The sequence below is a fragment of the Onychostruthus taczanowskii genome, unplaced genomic scaffold (assembly GCF_017590055.1).
Source record: "Onychostruthus taczanowskii isolate IOZ18803 unplaced genomic scaffold, ASM1759005v1 scaffold33, whole genome shotgun sequence".
NCBI lineage: Eukaryota > Metazoa > Chordata > Aves > Passeriformes > Passeridae > Onychostruthus > Onychostruthus taczanowskii.
In genome coordinates this window covers 7,286,748-7,306,190 of record NW_024500683.1, presented here as the reverse complement: position 1 = coordinate 7,306,190, position 19,443 = coordinate 7,286,748, and the positions used below count along the sequence as shown (strand labels likewise).

At 40.2% G+C, this 19,443-nt stretch overlaps 1 protein-coding gene across 12 annotated transcripts in view; it reads right to left on the bottom strand.

Annotated features, from left to right (window-relative positions):
* Nucleotides 1-19,443, bottom strand: part of DST (dystonin) — a 290,720-nt gene that overhangs the window by 183,366 nt on the left and 87,911 nt on the right. For all 12 annotated transcript variants that reach the window (XM_041410734.1, XM_041410735.1, XM_041410736.1 and 9 more), the window contains one exon: nt 140-229. In XM_041410734.1, coding sequence (XP_041266668.1) covers nt 140-229 — 90 coding nt within the window. The remainder of the gene's footprint in view (nt 1-139; nt 230-19,443) is intronic.

The window sequence follows — 19,443 nt, the reverse complement described above, 5'->3', positions numbered from 1 at the left end:
CTTTGTGTCTTTGGTATCAGGTCACAGATTACAGAAAATATCAAAGAAATCTACAGCAGTCAGTACACAAGGAGTTAACAAACAGAGAAAATGCATAATTAACAATCTGAAACCACTGCAATATGATCTAAAAGCTTACCAAGGTGTCTCCAGAAAGGACTTCTAGAAGTGAGATTAAGTTATGTCCATCTCTTAGGTCTTCATATAGGTCATTCACATGCTTTCGAACCTGCACAGATAAATGCAAAAAATAAATACATGATCCCTGTTGACACCTGAGAATTCACCCTCATAGTAATACATGTCTTTTAAAATACAGATAAACCTCAGATGCTATACCTAAATGCTATACCTCAGATGCTAAATGTCAATGCTATACCTCAGCATTGCTTTTTTTAATTTCTTCACTTTCATGACAAATTAACAAATGTAAGTTAATTGTAACAGACAAAATTCACATCTGTCTCTGCACTTGCAGATTCATCACACTTTATATCACTTCAATGAAAAGAAAAACAATATTAAGTTACAGGTAATGAATGCATGTATCAATGAAAAAACCCAGTATATGCAACTTAATATCAGACACTCTCCTCTTTGGACCTAAATAATGACCACTACAACAACAGTAGCTAGATTCAACAGATTGTAAAAAACACACAACAGATGTATATTATGAGCAGCATGCATGTTCACTGCAGTCAGGCTGGAAGTAACACACTTCCTTATAAAAGCATGCCATCCACCAATTAACAGCATGTATTGTCACCTCAGGTTTCCCAGTACTTATGAGCTTTCCCAACTACTCACACACCCACCTTACACACCCTACCAAGGAACCGTGACATTGGGTTGATCTAGTGAGGGGTTGCAATGACGAGAGACAGCTGGGAGATCCACCTTTACTGACAGGCATAACGAATCTGGGAGATATCTGTCCACAGGCCAACTTCTTGATTCTTACCATTAGCTTAAGTACAACCTCATCTGAAATGTCTTCAGCAATTCCAGCCAGCTTCTCTTTGAATGTGACACAAAGGACCTAATTTTTCAGAATCAGAGATGTTTGACTTGCTAGGGCAGAGGTTGAGGGCTTTCCAGCTACAGTTTAATGTCAGCTCCCTGGTGTTCCTGTGGAACCACCAGATCAGAAACTTCCTAAGCTTAGGATAAAATACAACATCAGAAATGTTCTTCTTCCTAATCTCTGCTAGAGATGAGTTTTACTTCCAATATGAGATCTATGGGACACTCTGACTGCCAACATGTGTGTGTGATGAGGGCAGCAAGAATCTACCCAGATCTTCAACTTAATACAACTCTGCTACATTTTTGGGGGAATGATGAGATTCATCCTGTTGCATAAAGATCTGTCTCCATACCTAAGATTAGCTTCATAAATGCTTTTTAGTTCAATTTTTCTTATTCCAATTTTAGACATGAAATTATCCTGCAATCTGTTTTTACAAACACCATCACCTTAATTGAGAGTAGCATCAGAACATATTTATGCTTGCTCTGAAGACTAGCCAGAACAAGTAATCTAGAAGACTGTTCCATGAGGAATTATAACACATATTTTCCAAAACGCTTACACGGAGTCTACATACACAGCTGAATTACAATCCAATACTCTAATACATAAACATAAGCTTTACAGCCTCACACACACACATAAAATAGTATCATTTTCATTTTAGTTTTTTTTTTCTTTTTATCCTGCAAGCAATTAATGTTAAAAAAAAAAAAAAAACTAGGAAAAATTTTCTCTGATAATACTAAAGTACTGCCAAACTGAACAAAGAAAAAGAACAGGTGTTCTCCTACTACATCTCTGATGAAAGGAAAGAAAAGGGAAGCCATATAAATAATTGATATCCCTGATACAAGATTTGATTATGACAAATGCTTGGAAGATGAGAAGCATAAGAATCTTTAATTTTTAACCCATATGTTATTTTTATATTCAAAGGACTGTATCAAACTGAGAGCTAAACTCCTTCTCTTAAAATCAGACAACTTTTCTTTATGACAAAACCCTGTGAGAGGGCTGCCTGCCCCACCACCCAGGACATGTCCCTTTCCACTTCTCTTTGGAAAGCAGAATCCCCAGCCAGGACAGACCCACAGCACAGGCTGGTGGCCAGAGGCACAGCAGGACAGAAGGTTAAGGACAGGGGAATGTGGTGTACATCTCAAAGACACTGCACAGCACAGTTAAAGAACTGTTTGTGTAGCCCCAAGTCAATGGCCACACTCTTTTCAACACAGAACTCAGGGGATTTGCCCAGTGTGCAAGTATCTGAATTGTGGGTGAGAAAATACCACTATTTCTGTTCTGTCTGCTTTTTTTATCCAACAGATTCAAGATAATTTTGTTATCCTGCTACTCTGTCTCTCACAGCACACATTTATTAACCTTCTGTTTGTTTCTTATGCTCTGAGGTTTCCTAAGTATTACAAAGACAACCATCTTCCCCAATTTATCTTTCAAAAAATCACAGACGCTTCAGAGATGAACTCACACTGGATATGAAAAAACTGGCACAGCACTGTCAAAACAGGAAAACCATCAGTACACCTTATGTATCTGTATTAGTTCTGCCACTGGCTGGCAATTACTGTGAGGATTAATTATTTAGTACATACTGTGCCAGTCATCCTGGTACAGGGCAACATAATAGGGAATTTTTTCCAATACTCTGAGCAGCAGATGTGTGTCTAAAAGGCTGTATTTGGGCAACTAATGTGAGCAAGTATGCTCACTCAAAGCATCAGATCACTTCTTCCAAAAGGAGCATCTTAAAGAGATCCTACACTGACACTTCAGAAAAAGCTTGAAAAATCACCTCTCTCTAACTATCACTTGGGCAATTCTTGTCTCTCAACACATAGCAAAATCTTTTTCAGCCTCCTTCAAAACACATAGTGCCAAATACTGGATGCAGATGGAGGTTCTGGACAGAGGTGTGGGATCTAGTGAGGCCACAGAATTTCACAACAGTTCTTGTGGCTTTTCAATAAAATCACATACTTCTTCCAAAAGGAGCATCTTACACAAGAGATCCTACACTGACACTTCAGAAAAAGCTTGAAAAATCACCTCTCTCTAACTATCACTTGGGCAATTCTTGTCTCTCAACACATAGCAAAATCTTTTTCAGCCTCCTTCAAAACACATAGTGCCAAATACTGGATGCAGATGGAGGTCCCTGGACGGATGTGTGGGATCTACTGAGGCCACAGAATTTCACAACATTTCTCGTGGCTTTTCAATAAAATCACAAATTGTCAGCCCAACATTTTACAAGGTCCACACGCAAAGTAGGTTACACATTGCCTCAGGCACCTTTTTGCAATATACCCATGTGAGTGTGGCAGATTTGATAATTTGGGCATGAGAAGAGATTCTTTAAGGAAGACGTGGGAAACACAGAATGGCTGAGGTGCATCTGACAAAACTTAAACAAAAAAATAGCAAAATCTTTTTCAGCCTCCTTCAAAACACATAGTGCCAAATACTGGATGCAGATGGAGGTTCTGGACAGAGGTGTGGGATCTAGTGAGGCCACAGAATTTCACAACAGTTCTTGTGGCTTTTCAATAAAATCACATATTGTCAGCCCAACATTTTACAAGGTCCACACGCAAAGTAGGTTACACATTGCCTCAGGCACCTTTTTGCAATATACCCATGTGAGTGTGGCAGATTTGATAATTTGGGCATGAGAAGAGATTCTTTAAGGAAGACATGGGAAACACAGAGTGGCTGAGGTGCATCTGACAAAAGTTAAACAAAAAAGGCAAAATGGCTTCACCAGTGAAAAGGAGACAGAGTGAATGTAAGGCACTGCCTTAGAATAGATTCATCTTCTGATCTTCATCTTCTGGCATGTATTCTATGATGTTTGTGGTAAGGAAAGCTCCATTCTCCTTGACAAAAACATCAGATATTTTCATATTATCCTTCCCAGCAAGCTTATGCTTTGCATTCTGGTGCCTTGGGGAAACTCTGCACTATCACCAGTAAAAACCAGCTTTTAATACTGTAGCAGTGACCGAGCTTGAATCCTGACCCCAGACCCCAGCATGTTAGACACTTGAGAGATGATGAGCAAGAAGATGGCTGTCACCTCCAAAAGCTTCCACTTGGACCCCCACACTGTTCTACTTCTTCTATAAAATTCCCTGGCCTGCCAGGCTTGCCCTCGTCCACTGTGAGCTGGCATCACAGCACCTGTCAGCACTGCCTGCAATCTGCCTGATAGGGAAAGAAAGAGCATGATTCAGCTGCCTGGTCACTACCTAAATGGCTGTTTCTGTTCAGGGGCTATGCCTGAACATAAACCTTGGTCTCCCTTCTTCTCCAGAAGGACTAATGTCTGCCTAGGTCCTGCTGGCCAGTCCCCACAGATGTCTGTACTGAACACCCTTATACATCTCAAGCAGTCCTAAATGCCAATGCTAAGTGAACCAACCTTGCACATAGTGATCTCTGGTTTTGCCACCAGTCACGGCAAAAAACAAGCCATCTTCCAAAGAAAACCTGTTTCTTACAATTTTTATTGATAGTATTTGTCTTGATTCTAGAACAAAATCTATAGTTTTACACACTAATGGCTGCTTACAGTTATATGGTAGAAGGGGAAGGACTGTCACTTCCACAACTGCAAGCAAAACCAGCTCGGTCTTGACAAGGATGGACAGGAGATGCACAGGTCACCCTCCAACACTGTCATACCTACATCTTAGAAGATCCTGTTGCAATAGGACAAGGTGTAAGAGTTTTAAATTAAAAGAGAGTATATTTAAACCAGATATAAGGAAAAAAAAAATTACAGTGGGGGTGGTGAAACATTGCAACAGAGTTCCCAGAGAGGTGGATGTCCCATCTATGGGAAGATTCAGGATCAGGCTGGATGGGGCTCCAAGTAACCTGCTCTAGTTGAAGATGCCCCTGCTCATTGCAGGGGGGATTGGACTAGATGGCCTGAAATTGTGTCAGGGGAGGCTTAGGCTGGGTATTAGGAAAAGGTTCTTCACCCAAAGGTGCCTCCACTCCATTCTGGCAGTAGGATTCTAGCGGTAGGGTGCTGGCTCCCCAGGGAAGTGGTCACAGCACCAAGCCTGATAGAGTTCCAGAAGTGTTTGGACAATACTCTCAGGCACATGGCACGATTCTTGGGGTGTTCTGCAGAACTGGGAGCTGGACTGGATGATCCTTGTAGTCATTTCTAATTCCGTTTATTATTCCAGGTTGGACTCAATCATCTTGAAGGTCTCTTCCAACCTTATGATTCTGTGATTTTCAAGGTCCATTCCAACCCAAACAGTTCTAGGATTCTATGATGATTCTACTAAAACAAGAATCACACCCTTTTTTCTTGATTAGAAGCAAATATGTCAGGAAAATAGGGTTGTGCCCATTTCTGTGTATACAGTGGGTGCACACCAAGCATACACACAGATCCCTCAGACTTTCCTGTCAGGATGTAGTGTGTTCCAGAGCAGCACCTATAATGTACAGAGCACATTCTCAACTGAAACAGTGTGTGAAGAAGCAGAAACAAACATTAATGTGCTGCAGAATCTAGAATGGAGACAAAAGAGACAGGAGAGAATATAATCAGATCAAGCAAGAACACTCAAAGTAACGCCCATGTACTGGAGGCCACCAGGAAATCCCTGGGGCAGGTGAGGTAATCACTGTGGCCCTGGCAAGATGCATGACTTGGAAACAAGGCAGAGTTTTGTGCTCACTTATTTGCAAAATTGTCCATTTTTTTACAGGGTCAGGAAAGCAGACTACTGTAATCAAATATCTGCCTTTAAAACATCAGAAGGCTCCCTTTCCATATTAAAATTAAGCTGAACTGATCAGTGTGAGAACATGCCAAATTAGACCTTTTCTTATGGTTTCCAGAACAGGCAAAATTAGAATAAAATCTGAACCATATTTATTTTGAATAAATGAAGTTCAGTTGTCAAGTCTTCATAAAATCATTGTCCAGGAGTTATCAAGAATGATAGCATTATAGATCCAGCTGAGGCTGTTCAGACCACATTGCCTGGGAAAGTCTTTTTCAAGTACTGCTCTTCTTGCTTCTGGAAGCAAAGTGAATTAATGCCCAGGCCAGACGTAAAGTGTTACTGATTTTTTCAAAGGAAAATGGGAAAAGGCTCAAAAGTTAGAACTGTAAGGGGTGTGTTTAGGGAAAAAAAAGGGTCAGGCCTTAATTACCACTGAGGTCGTAGATAAGTCCAAATGACAGCTGGCACAAGGCCAGCTGTAAGTTTCACAATAAAGTTCAAATTCATTCTTTAAGAATATGAGTCGATGCCTGTGGGAGAAAGATCTCTTAGAACGCCCACTCACTTCAGTAACAGTAAAACAATTCTCACCAAGATAATGGATAAATAGTTAAGAGCTCCTATGACTACAGTGTTCCACAGCAAATGCCATCAGCATTCAAAGAGCTGAAAAACTGTGGCCACTGTTGAGATCCTGACACCCTGATGAGTTTCCCTAATGTTTCAGCTTCCTAAAATCATACTTAAGCTTGCTTTTAAAGGAAAACTTTTATTAAAAATTATACTTATGGGGGAACAGTTTTCTGTAAGTTTCGAGAACATGAATGTTTTAGTCCTTTAATCTTTAAAAATTAAGAAATCACAGTGGCAAGTCTAACTGCATGATAACAAATCTGTGCCACAAGTAAAGAATAAAAAAACCCTCTAATAAAAAAACATGTATTTGTGTACAAAAATAAAGATTTACTAGCCTGACACATGCTATGAGAAACACTCTAAAATTCTGAAGAGGCTGTAACAAGAGCCATGAAGCACGTAATTGCAAAAATATGAGATTTGTCAAAACATTTCCATGTGACTGATCTGCCAAGGAAGTCGCTTCTTCAAAAATCTTCAAGAGTACTTACTTTACTCTACAGACATCTCACATTCTCCCACGTAAAGGATAAGTATGACTCAAGACACTGCAGGCCCACTCCCCGCCAGGTAATGTCCCCCAGCACATTGTGCGGGCAGCGAGGCGCTGGGCTGTGCTCCATGGGCAGCCTGGTGCCACGCCAAGAGAGCCGGGAGCCAAAGCTCTGTGCACACTGACACGCACACCCACAGCTTCCCGAGGAGCCCTGGTCTTTCACCTCCTGCTCTAAACCCACAACTTACTGCTGGGAAAAAGCCCAGCTCCAAACACACACCCTGGTCACAACGCTTGTTTGGTACTGAATCCCATACTGCACTCATTCTGTTAAAAGTAAACGAGCAGGCAGGTTTAACGAAGAGAACTTGACGGCGGTGAGGAGCACCAAAGCTGTGTGCCGCAGCCGCGGGGCTGCAGGGGGTGCTGCTCCCGCAGCTCCACGCCGGACACCCTGCCCGGACACCGCGCTGGCGGCGAGCCGGCACACACGCTTGGGCCAGGCCGCTGCTGGCCCCCAGGCCGCTGCTGGCCCCCAGGCCGCTGCTGGCCTCCTGCCCGCTTGCCAGCAGGGTCTGGCAAACCCAGCGTTAGGCCTAGTGCTTCCAAAACTCATTTTCACTCTCTTCTTTTTCACTCCTTGCTTTTGACAGTCTAATAATCCACTCTGCAGGAGACAATTCTCGTGGTTCACGGAAAATAAATGGTTCTTTCTTTCATACTCAGGAAGAATTTTTCTGTTTGAATATGGTGCTGGCTATTAATACTCACAAGTAGCAGACACACCTAGTGTTACTCAATTCCTTTCCATAAAATTCCTTTATTAAGGAGTTATTAAGGATGAATAATTATTAAGGATTAATAATTATTAAATCCTTTATTAAGGAACATTTAAACAAGTCTCCTTTACAGAGTGAGTTCAATGCCCCTGATCTTTGTTTATAGCAGATGTTTTCTAACTGAAGATTCATCCTTGACTGCATCCTTGGATTCATCCTTCACTGTCTCCTCTGGCCAATGCTTTACACTTTATTATCATGACAACCATAACACCCTTCCTGTGTTCCATCCCTCTAGCAGCCTGTCCTTGTATCTAAAAGGTCAAATCAGTCACTTTTCTTTTTCCCTTCATTAACCTTCACATTTCTTCCAGACAACTCAATCATCCATTGCTTTCGCATATTCTATTTTGCCCCTGCCCTCAATTATTCCACATGTCTCTGGATAACTCTATTAATCATAAATATTTCTATGGCTTTAAGGTATAAGTATACTCTGGCTCAATTTAAAAAAAAATAAATTAATTTTTAGCCATTGCTAAGTCTTGCTAAATAGCCTTATATTTTTCTTAACTTCCCACATTTTTGTTTTGTGAAATGCGTTCCACTATTTTCCTAATTCCCAAATCAGCAAGTGTACAATCAGAGGTATAATCTTACATATATATCAAACAGTAGGACATAAACACACACATCGAGGAGTCCTTTTGTGGATTTCAGTAGATGTGTAATATCTGAAACCACATCATTGTATAGAACTTTAAGTAAGTGTCCTAAATGTCACAAGTCCTTTCTGCTTCCTACAGGGGGGGAAAAAAAAAATAAAAAAATAAAAGCTCCATTAACACCATAACACCATCACAGAATGAGACAGATTGGAAGGAACCACAGTGGGTCATTTGATCCAGCCTTCATACTGGTATTGGGGTCACCCAAGAGCACATTCATGGCTCTTGAATATCTCTAGTAAGGAAGACTCCACAATCTGTTCCAGTGCTTGGTCACTCGCACAGTAAAAAAGTTCTTCCTCGTGATCAGGTGGAAGTTCCTGTGCTTCAGTTTCTGCCCATCACATCTTGTCCTCCTTGGCACCACTGAGAAGAGCCTGGTCCCTCTCCCTGACACCCATACTTTAGATACTCATACACATTGATGTGTTCCCTGTCAGTCACCTCTTCTCGAGGCTCAACTAGCCCAGCTCCCTCCGCCTTTTCTTGTAAGAGAAATGCTCCAGTCTCTAAATCATTTTATTTGCCCTCTGTTGGACCTGCTTCAGGAGGTCCATGTCTCTCTTGTACTGGAGAGCACAGAACTGGACACATCTCAAAACATTTTGAAAAATGGGCTGGAAGGTTCTCTCCAACCAGCACTGATCCAACCGCTCAGGATATCCCCCAGGTCCCACTCCAGTTACTTATCACAGCACTACCCCCCTGCTATTAATCCTCGGCACAGTCTTGGTTTTCTGCTTGTAAATTTGCATATTGGCATCAGCAAATCCACCTCAGTGGAGCCCCTGCAGATTCACAAGCAGAAATGCATATTTACTAACATAAAATGGATGTCTACTCCATCACTGCTACAATTTAAAGTTCTAAAATATAAAGTCACAGATGTGCAGCAAGTTTCAGAATCTACTACACTGAGTTAACCTTTATTTTGTGGATAGCTTAAAGAGAACATGAGGGGCTGATGCCACATGTGGCATGGCATGTGGCATGGCATGTGGCATGCCACTCCACTCATACTCCCAGCCAACAACAGTTATTGCAGAATTTGTGATTTCAGGGCACAGCATTTCCATCTCTCTTCCCTCTTTTGCACCACTGTAATTCTTTTAGATTTTTCTTCAGATCAGTACACTTTGTTCTGGTGTTTTTGTGTATAACACTAAAGATGTTTATATATTTCAGAAACAACTGAAACAAAGAAAGTGTGACTCACAACCAAGTGGATTTGCTTTCTTGTAACATCTGTTCTCTCCTTTTAAAAATATTTTATTTACAAAGGTATAAATGTGACAAACAATTAACAAAGAATATAAAGCAAACATCACTAAGCTTCACTTTACAGAGCAACCATCTCAAAGAAGGCATTCTCACTGGAACTGTAGGATTAATGCAGACTGAAATCACTAAAGTAATAAAAATATAAGCTTTGCTAAGGAATTTCGCAGTGATCAGCTTCAAGACTCAAAAACTGAATAATACTTCACCAGAGAAGGGCTGTGCCTTACAAGGCTGTCAGAAAATAGTAGAAGTGTAAGGTTAAAAAGGACTGAACAGATCACTCAGTCCTGTGCAGTTTGGCTAAAAAACACTAGAGATGCTTGTCTAATTTATTCTTGAAAATCCAAATGAAGGAAATGCAAAACACAGTACAAGTGCTTCAGTGTTTGACTACACTTACTTGGCTTTACAGAGAGGGACATTTTTCCTCACTAATCTTCGAACTAAATCTCTTGTAAAATAAACTGATGTTTTTATTGTCCCTTTCCCTAAAGTTTGACTTCAGAAATCACGTGTTCACCAGCCTCTGCATAAACACTTTTTACGTTATCATGTCTCCCTTCAGTCTTCTTAGCTTCAGACTAAACAAACTCAAATTATCACAACCTACCCTTGGTCTTCCAAGAAAACTTATCTTCTTACTACTTTGTTAGAGATGGCTACAAACCTCTTGCCCAAGCAGAGATCAGAAGTTATGCAGCCAGGCAGAGTTTCACAGCCACGTGCCCACAAGTGTGTCCATGAGAAAGCAGAATTACGAGCTGCCCCCTTGTCTCCTAAGCACCATGCTGTCCACAGGCAGGGTGAAGAGTTTGTGTGTAGTCCCTGGAGCTCCCTGGGCATAATCCAGGGCAAGCAATGAACCCTGTGAGGTTTGTGGCAGGGCAAGAATGGCAGTTGTTGCTGACATGACAAAAGGCTGGAGCCGGACACATTTATAGCCAGAGAGAAAACAGGTGTACCTTTCCCTGCAAAGGTAAAGTCACAGAGCTTGAAATCTCACTTGAAGATAATGTACAGAGAGGGCAGCAGGCACTGGGATGCTCCCTCTCAGTGGAAGGTCCTTGCTCATGGGTGTTGCCTCCCAGAGCCAGATGCTGCTGCTGCAGCACCTGACAGCACCCATGGCAGCAGCAAGAACCAAGGGCACTCGCTCTTCCCAGAACCAGCTCTAGCTGCAGCTGCAGCCATTATGAATGTCAATACCCCAGCAAGCTCTATCACCTATCCTTTCATACAAATTTTGTGACAGTGATCTGCTAATGAGCCTACATGTTTTTTTTTACAGCATGTAAACAAGTATAAGCATACCATTTGCACCACTTCCCCTTTGTCCACCTGCTTTCAGAGATCAGATGTTCCACAGTCTCTCCTGGGAGAGAAATCACCCTGCAAGATCCAGAACTCATTCTTTTCTTCTCCTTGGCAGAGAGGTATTATGCTTATTGTAACTGCAGACTTCTAGAAGTCTCCCCTCTCCTCTGAGTTCTTAAATAGAATGATAAAATGTTACAAATCAGTTTGCTACTAACTGTTGGACAAATAAACCGTGTGGCAAGAAAATGTAGCTTATCCAAATATTCTTTTGTCTGCTGTTGCCTTATCTGAATTTCACCCTCATCTTATTAAAACATATTTCAGCATTTATAGAACAAAGAGACCAAAGTAATTCAGACATTTCTACATTGGCCAAAACTATTTATCTTTTTCTATTCCTTGGTAATGTACTTGTAAAAAATACTTTTTTCATCATATTCTGCCATAATTACAGGGCCTTTCTCCTGTGATCTTCCATGTCACATTAATTCATTCGTCACAGAGCTTGAAATCTCACTTGAAGATAATGTAGAGAGAGGGCAGCAGACACTGGGATGCTCCCTCTCAGTGGAAGGTCCTTGCTCATGGGTGTTGCCTCCCAGAGCCAGATGCTGCTGCTGCAGCACCTGACAGCACCCATGGCAGCAGCAAGAACCAAGGGCACTCGCTCTTCCCAGAACCAGCTCTAGCTGCAGCTGCAGCCATTATGAATGTCAATACCCCAGCAAGCTCTATCACCTATCCTTTCATACAAATTTTGTGACAGTGATCTGCTAATGAGCCTACATGTTTTTTTTTACAGCATGTAAACAAGTATAAGCATACCATTTGCACCACTTCCCCTTTGTCCACCTGCTTTCAGAGATCAGATGTTCCACAGTCTCTCCTGGGAGAGAAATCACACTGCAAGATCCAGAACTCATTCTTCTCCTTGGCAGAGAGGTATTATGCTTATTGTAACTGCAGACTTCTAGAAGTCTCCCCTCTCCTCTGAGTTCTTAAATAGAATGATAAAATGTTACAAATCAGTTTGCTACTAACTGTTGGACAAATAAACCGTGTGGCAAGAAAATGTAGCTTATCCAAATATTCTTCTATCTGCTGTTGCCTTATCTGAATTTCACCCTCATCTTATTAAAACATATTTCAGCATTTATAGAACAAAGAGACCAAAGTAATTCAGACATTTCTACATTGGCCAAAACTATTTATCTTTTTCTATTCCTTGGTAATGTACTTGTAAAAAATACTTTTTTCATCATATTCTGCCATAATTACAGGGCCTTTCTCCTGTGATCTTCCATGTCACATTAATTCATTCTGGATCTTGTACTTCTCTGATTTTACCCCACATTGCTTTATTAACTCCTTTATACAAACCTTTAGTCCTGCTACCCTTATTTCCACTTCTTGTACAGCTCCTTTGTATTTCACACACCTTGAAAGCAGCAGTATTTTCTATACAATGTCTCCTATCTGTTCTGCCTGGCTGTTGCCTGCCTTTGTGCCTCTTACACAAACACCTTCAATAACTGCCAGATCTCCTGCATTTCTGTCTCTCCTGTATTACTCCCCCAGGAGATCCTACCTGTTGCTTTCTCCAGTTCATTATCTTGCTATTACTTCTTGCTTCTCTCTTTGCTTTGAAAAGTGAGCCTGGGATTTACAACCAAATTTGCTTCCAAATTATCTTCCTTTTTAAAATTTTGAAGCAGCCCCTCCCAGCCAGTCCAGACCTAAGTAACAAAGCAGCTTTGATAGTGACTTTCTGAATCTGGCAGGCTGAAGGTCTCTATGGCTGGCATGTCACTCACAAAACTTGTCCAGAGGCAGCCACCTCAACTCCTGCAGCAGGCAGGGAACAGAACAGCAAGTGTGGTTTGCACACCTGCTTGGGGATGAGCTGAGCTGTGCCACAGAAATGCCTTTCTTATGTGGGCTACGGAGGGGTCCTTCGAAAGTTTTCAAATGCAGAATTCCACATTGTCCCTTCTGTCAATTATGAGGATAAATGATTTTCCCCACTGCTACACAGTTCTGTCTTTCCAATGCTAAGTTAGTGACCAAAAATCCATCATCAATTTTCTTGATACAGCTCAATGCCTCCAATCAACAGCAGTCATACTGCCTTTTTTCTTTGGCCAGAAATGTGCCACAGTGTTTCAGTACACCCAGTTCTCATCACCTTTTGAGTTTCCAACTTGGCTTCACCATTCCTGCCTGTACTACATGCCGTCAAATGTAACTTACCAGGGAGGAATTGCTTAAAGTATGCAAATGTAATGCTAATAACATTAAACTCAGCTCTAAAACTAACCCTCACTAAAGGAAATACACTCCAAACATGCCTGAAATAGGTAAAAAACACTAAGGCTGGCTGATAAAATATTATTCCAATTAAAATTAAGGTACTCTAAGTAGATGAGCATTGTGATGCTATGTGTCATTGCCTTTAAATGTCTCTGTTCAAAGCAGTATAAATGTCTTTAACAGAGAACACATTTCCTTACAGGAAAAACATGTTTATTCTGATGCCTTCTTAGGTCCCCACAGTCACACATCTACACTACCTCAGGACAAGCCTTGCTTTCCACAGTATATGAAATATTGCTGCAGAACAAAATACTTAGGTAATGTTTATGATTAAATGTTTGAAGTTGCTCACTGTCTGGAGTCCACATACTGGGGCAAAAACTGCTCCCACTGGAGCCAATAGCACAGTTACATTAGCCCAAAGGGAGCTAGATCAAACCCTAGTACTTCTAAACTGATATATGAGTTATTATTAGACAAGGATACATCAAAAGTATATAGATAAAAATAAGCCCATGCATAATTTAACAATTAATTAAAAAGTCAACAATTAATTGCAAATGCTAGAATTTTATTTATTGCAATCTCCAAGGAATCAATAATATTAAATAAAATCTATGCTGAGAACTAATTGCAAACAATGGACTGAACAAAAAAGAGAATTAATTAATACATTAATATATTAAGTCTATAACAGGAAGCATATTGATTCTAGTGGTTCTAATTCATGGTGCAGCCATTGCATGGCAGACTTAGTCCTCCTTATACTCATTCTTTCATATAAGAGCACCTATATAAACCAATTTCTTAAAAAATCCAACACACATAAAAGCATGTACTCAACTGGTTCAATAGGGTTGCATGCCATAAAAATGTCAATATGCTCAAGCTAGCCTATATTTCTTGCATATTTAATTTACTGGTTTCAGTTATTTCTTTCCTGTTCCCAATTAGTCATGAAGTCTGAATGCATTAAAGAGGATCAAATAAACTTAAAATCTGTGGCACCGTTTTTATTGACTTGAATTTGCTTGTTTATTTATTTATTTGCTTACTGGCAGAGAGATTTTTGTGATGCAATTCATCGTTATCCTTTAAAACTTTGTACAATTTCCTCCTCTCTTGCAGCTTTAACTTGTGGCATTTGTCACTACTTTTTCACACTGTTTCCTGGTTACTTTACTCCCACATCTAAACTTTAATTAAACACCAAAAGAGTCCCCAGTTTGATTGCTGAGCTGCTTTGCAAACAGCTACAGACCATATTAAGCAGTGTGGTTTACCTCCAAGTGGAGGATTTTTGAAAAAAAATGTGTACAAAATTAATAAACTGCAATTGTGCCTATTTCCAGGGAAAATAACAAAAACTCCTTTACACCATTCACTGATGATGTTCTTCAAGAGTTATTTTTATTTATTTTTTAGAAAGACTATGTCTCAAAGAAAAAGCACTTCAAGACCTTTTAGAATTAATTCTGAAAATACAACAGGAAAAATTTTTGAGAAAAACTGAAATATTCTTCTGTCCACCCATAAGACAGTAGACATAGCTAAACAATTGAATTCCAAAATAGAGGAGGAAATACTGATACTTCAGCTGCACTCAGTGCCTAAAGCAAGCTGGGACCCACATTGAAGTGGAATTTTACAGAAGTTGCGCCCAACACAGTTTGCAGCAGCTGTCAGAATAAACTGGGAGGAGAGTATACAAAGCTCATTTAGATGCACCAGCACAGCAAGGAATCAGTCTTAATTTATTTAACAAGGTGGGGGAGGAAGCAGCTTTTTCTGAGCATGTTTCAAAATCAAAAGGTGTTAAATCAAAAAATTTTTAAAGAGCTACTACCAGGCGCCTCCTCCTTTAATACCAATGTAGAGCTACAAAGTACTCATTTCTAAAAGCAGAGGTGGGGAATTTTAAATGACATCTTAACTGCCTGGCTGGAAGAGAAGATACTGAGAGCAGTGCTACCCCAAGTGATAACCACTAGTGTCAGTAAAGTGCCAGCTTTCAGCAAGGAATGACTGAGCTCTATCAGGAATATCCTGCTGCCACTAAGGTCATACCTGAACATTTCACAAAGCAATCGACCTAAGAGGCCATTTGCAAACCGTGTGCTGCCTGAAGGACACACAGGAATCAATATCTTCAGGTTTCTATTCTGAATTATTCATTTGGTCTTCGCACAACAAAAAGCTGCTCTCTCTCTCGCTAATGCACTACCACTGAAACACGGTACATGGTTTTGAACACTGGACTTTAAAACAACAGTTTTCAAAAGCATTTTGTCCTGCTACTTACAAAAGCCTTCTGGTTAATAACACCTTTTAAAGTGACTTTTGGAGCAACTAATGACTGTGAAGGGATGCTGCCCATTGCTCCCATCAGCAGCTTGTTTCTCCCAATACATGGCCAGCCAAGAGTCCCAAAATCCAACCCACACTGCAGGTGGCACCAGGGGCCTGGGCTCCCTGTCAGTGCCATGGAGGGGACAGCTGTCCCTCTTCAGGGAGATGCCAAGGCACAGAGTGTTGCTAGAAGGCCAATTAAGAGGCTCTCTACAACTTTTTATTCCATGAAAAGGAAGAAACATTTTACCTTAAAGGGAAGTGTTCACTATATCACTAGCCAGTCTCTGCTTGCCTTGCTTTTAGTTCTATGTTCTGTACATAATAAGTTCTAATAAAAAAACAAAGTATTTCAAAATAGCCCGTTTAATCTCTCAGGACTAGGACCTGGCTCTACAAAAAATATTTTAAATTGATTTGAAAAAGAAAATCAGAAACAAAGAAATTTATCTGCTTTTATTCTGTTTTCATCAACAGCTTCTTTTATTTACTGACTTTCATCTCATCCTCCACCTGAGTTTCATACTTGCCTCTCTATTTCCTTAATTTTGGGGTTTTGAATTCATAGGATGTCAGGAAGAATTTCTGGGCTTTCATGGAGGCTGGATTTCTCCTGGGGCACTTTAGGATCACATGAGAACACTACACAAGAATATAACTTGCAGCCACAAATTTACCTGCTCTTGTCACATCAAGGGTTACTTACTGCTCAAGCAAGATTTAACACCCTATTTTTACAGCAACAGAGTGAAACACTTGCTGGAAGCAGAGGCTGCTTCCAAGAAGAGAGATCTCTACCCCACCACTACACTGGTATGTGAATTCTCCCTGGAAGCTCATACCACAGCAGCAGGCAAGTCTAAAGTCCAATATCTCACCTCTCCAGCCTGTATGTCAACAAGACATAAAAGATAACATTTAAACTGGAGCCACACCATCAGACAGCAAACAGTAGCCTTAGCAAGTCTAAAGCTCCAACCAGTCCTCAGAAAATCTGTTATCAATTCAAAAGAAAAAATTCGGCATTAAAAAAATTTAGTGTGACAGTCCACTTGACCTTAAACTGTGGAATTCAAAGATAACTTAAACAGCTGAATTTTGCAAATAACACATTGTGTACCTGTCAAAAACTAGGTATCTCAAGAACACGAGCAGGAAATATTTGTGCAATGACTGTGTTTCTATTTTAGCAAAGCACATAACATGCTTTACTGCTCAACAAAACTGACAAGGGACTAACACCGAATTTTAAATATTATGCACTTATACGCTTTGAATCTAATGCAACTAGAGATGGGCAACAGACAGCAGAAGGGTAAATATTTATAGTCATCTTCTTGTGTGTGATTGCTCAGGAAATCCCATACATATAGAACTTAATTAGAAGAGTGACAGTAGGCTCCCATGCCATTCCCCAGCAAAAGATGGGAACTCGTAAAAGCATCATTGCTGCTGACCTACGATAAAACCTCTTGGATATACTGGTATTAAAGCATGAAAATTTGGGAATTTCTTAAGGACTGCAGAAAAATAGGAGTTGAATTAGAATGAGGAAGGAAAGCACTAAATAAGAAAGAATAATGTGAAAAGAGATGAGAAAAGGCATAGAAAAAAAGTAAAAGAATAATCAGGGGACAGAGAAAAGAAACAGGACAAAGAAAGCAAAGAACACAAATAGGAAGGAAAAAAGATTAAATTAAAATGTGATCCATCCCCATGCCCATAGTGGGGCCACATCCACATGTGTGGTCTGTTCTTTCCCAAGAACTCTCAAAATTTCATTATCATCTTTTCTGCTTCTTGTTGGACCCTACATGTTACAGACAAAGCACACTGACTTCCTTTTACAGTCAGTGGAGCAAAAGCATTTATAGGATAAAATTCATCTTCCCCTTAGGTAGATGTCTTAGTGGAGGGACATTTAAAAGGGCCTGTTCCCTCAGCTTATCTACTAAAGAAGTCTGGGTAACCAGCTCAAACCTATTGCAATGCCTGAAATGAGAAAATTCCCATCTTGGTTTGTCGGAAACAAGGTATTGGCAGTGAATGTGCAACTATGAGTTGAATATGATTAGTATTAAATATGAGGTAGCTGAAAATGAGGGCTCAACTCCAAGTTAGTGCATTGACTAGGAGAGGTCCATTGTCTCTGCTAGAAATGTACTCCTTTACTGTGCTATTTTTTCTACCTTCCCTCCACATTAGAGTGTTTTTTAAATATGCCCTTACATCGTAAGACAGAGAACACTTGAAAGGTTGATTTTAATTTCCATTCAAGTCACTGTTCTAGAAACCATGTCTAAGAACAGAAATCTGACAACTGTATCACCATCTGCTTTCAAACTATTTCCACAAGACAAAGCTGAGTTGTTACGTAAATTCCAAGTTAATGGAAGATCTATAGTCAAACTATATTTGTGTGAGCTAGCAACCCTTAAATTGAATTCTAAAGTGAGCAATCTGAGATGAAGATCAAGGCCAGCAATACACACAATCAACATACCCCATCTGTCTCTTCTATCTCCATCTATTCCTCTGCAATCACCCAACCCAGACTATTTGGAAATGAAGGACTAAGGCCACTGACCTTGGCAAGCAATGCAAAACGATTTAGAGTGAACTCTTTACCCTCATTTCTTTATGGGTTTAGAATTTAAATCTCTTTTAAGCTACTCCCAAGAGGTTGACAGCGTGGCAGTGATGACTGTGCATGTTTTAGAAATATGTAAAATGAAGTTGTATAGAAATATCATTTTCAGTACACTGCTCTTCTGGAAAATAAGGCACTATTTTTAACCTATATTAAAGGATTGCTCTCCAAAAAGCTTCAGATGGGCTTTTCTGCATCCCACAGAAAATTAAAGCTGCATTTTTAAAATGCTTCTTTAATACACAAAAACATGAGTAGCCCCTATAAACATGACAACAATTACCCTCAATTAGATGAAGAAATGCCTGGTGGTTAATTTGGATATTGCATTTTACTTCCAGAGTCCTGGCAACTGTCCTGGATGCTTTTTTTCCCTTTAATTTCTCTGAAATATTCTACAATGGATACATTTCTCATATTATAGACGTGAGGCAAAATTCATTAAAGGAAGGCTGCAGAACTGCCTTTTGTCTTTTTTCATTAGCAAGTAAAATTTTCTGCAGGGACATGGGGCTACTTGGATGTTTTAGGAATAAAAGGAGGAGGCTTCTGCATAGAAGGGGTCCCTGGAGCAGCTGTTTCTAGATACAGCATGTTTCCCTTGGGTCTAAAATTCACCAAGAGAAACCAATTGGTATGAGCAGCTCTGTGACTCCAGACTCACCCTGGCCACAGGAAGGTTGGATGCTGGACAGAGGCTGATGGCTCAGTCATGATGAGAAGGACCAAAAGATCCCTCTGCAAGAGAGGTCTCTTGCAAAAGGCAAAACTGACTCCAGCTTCAGTTCCGAGCCTGGATAATTTCAGGCCATCACACCATTTACAAGAGCTACATACATTCTGAAATTTTAAAAGATGCGAAACAAAAAAGGTAGTTTTAAACATCCGCAACGCTGTAGAAACTCTTTTTTGTTTCAGTGTCCTATATTGCTCAAATACTCACAAGAGCAGACACAAGAAAGAGAGATATAATGAAGTTGTTCCCTAAAAAATTCTGGTTTTCTCTAAACATGAATACAAGGAGATCTCTCCAACAGTATTTGAATACAGCACTCATTAATTAATTCTCAACTCTGACAGGTT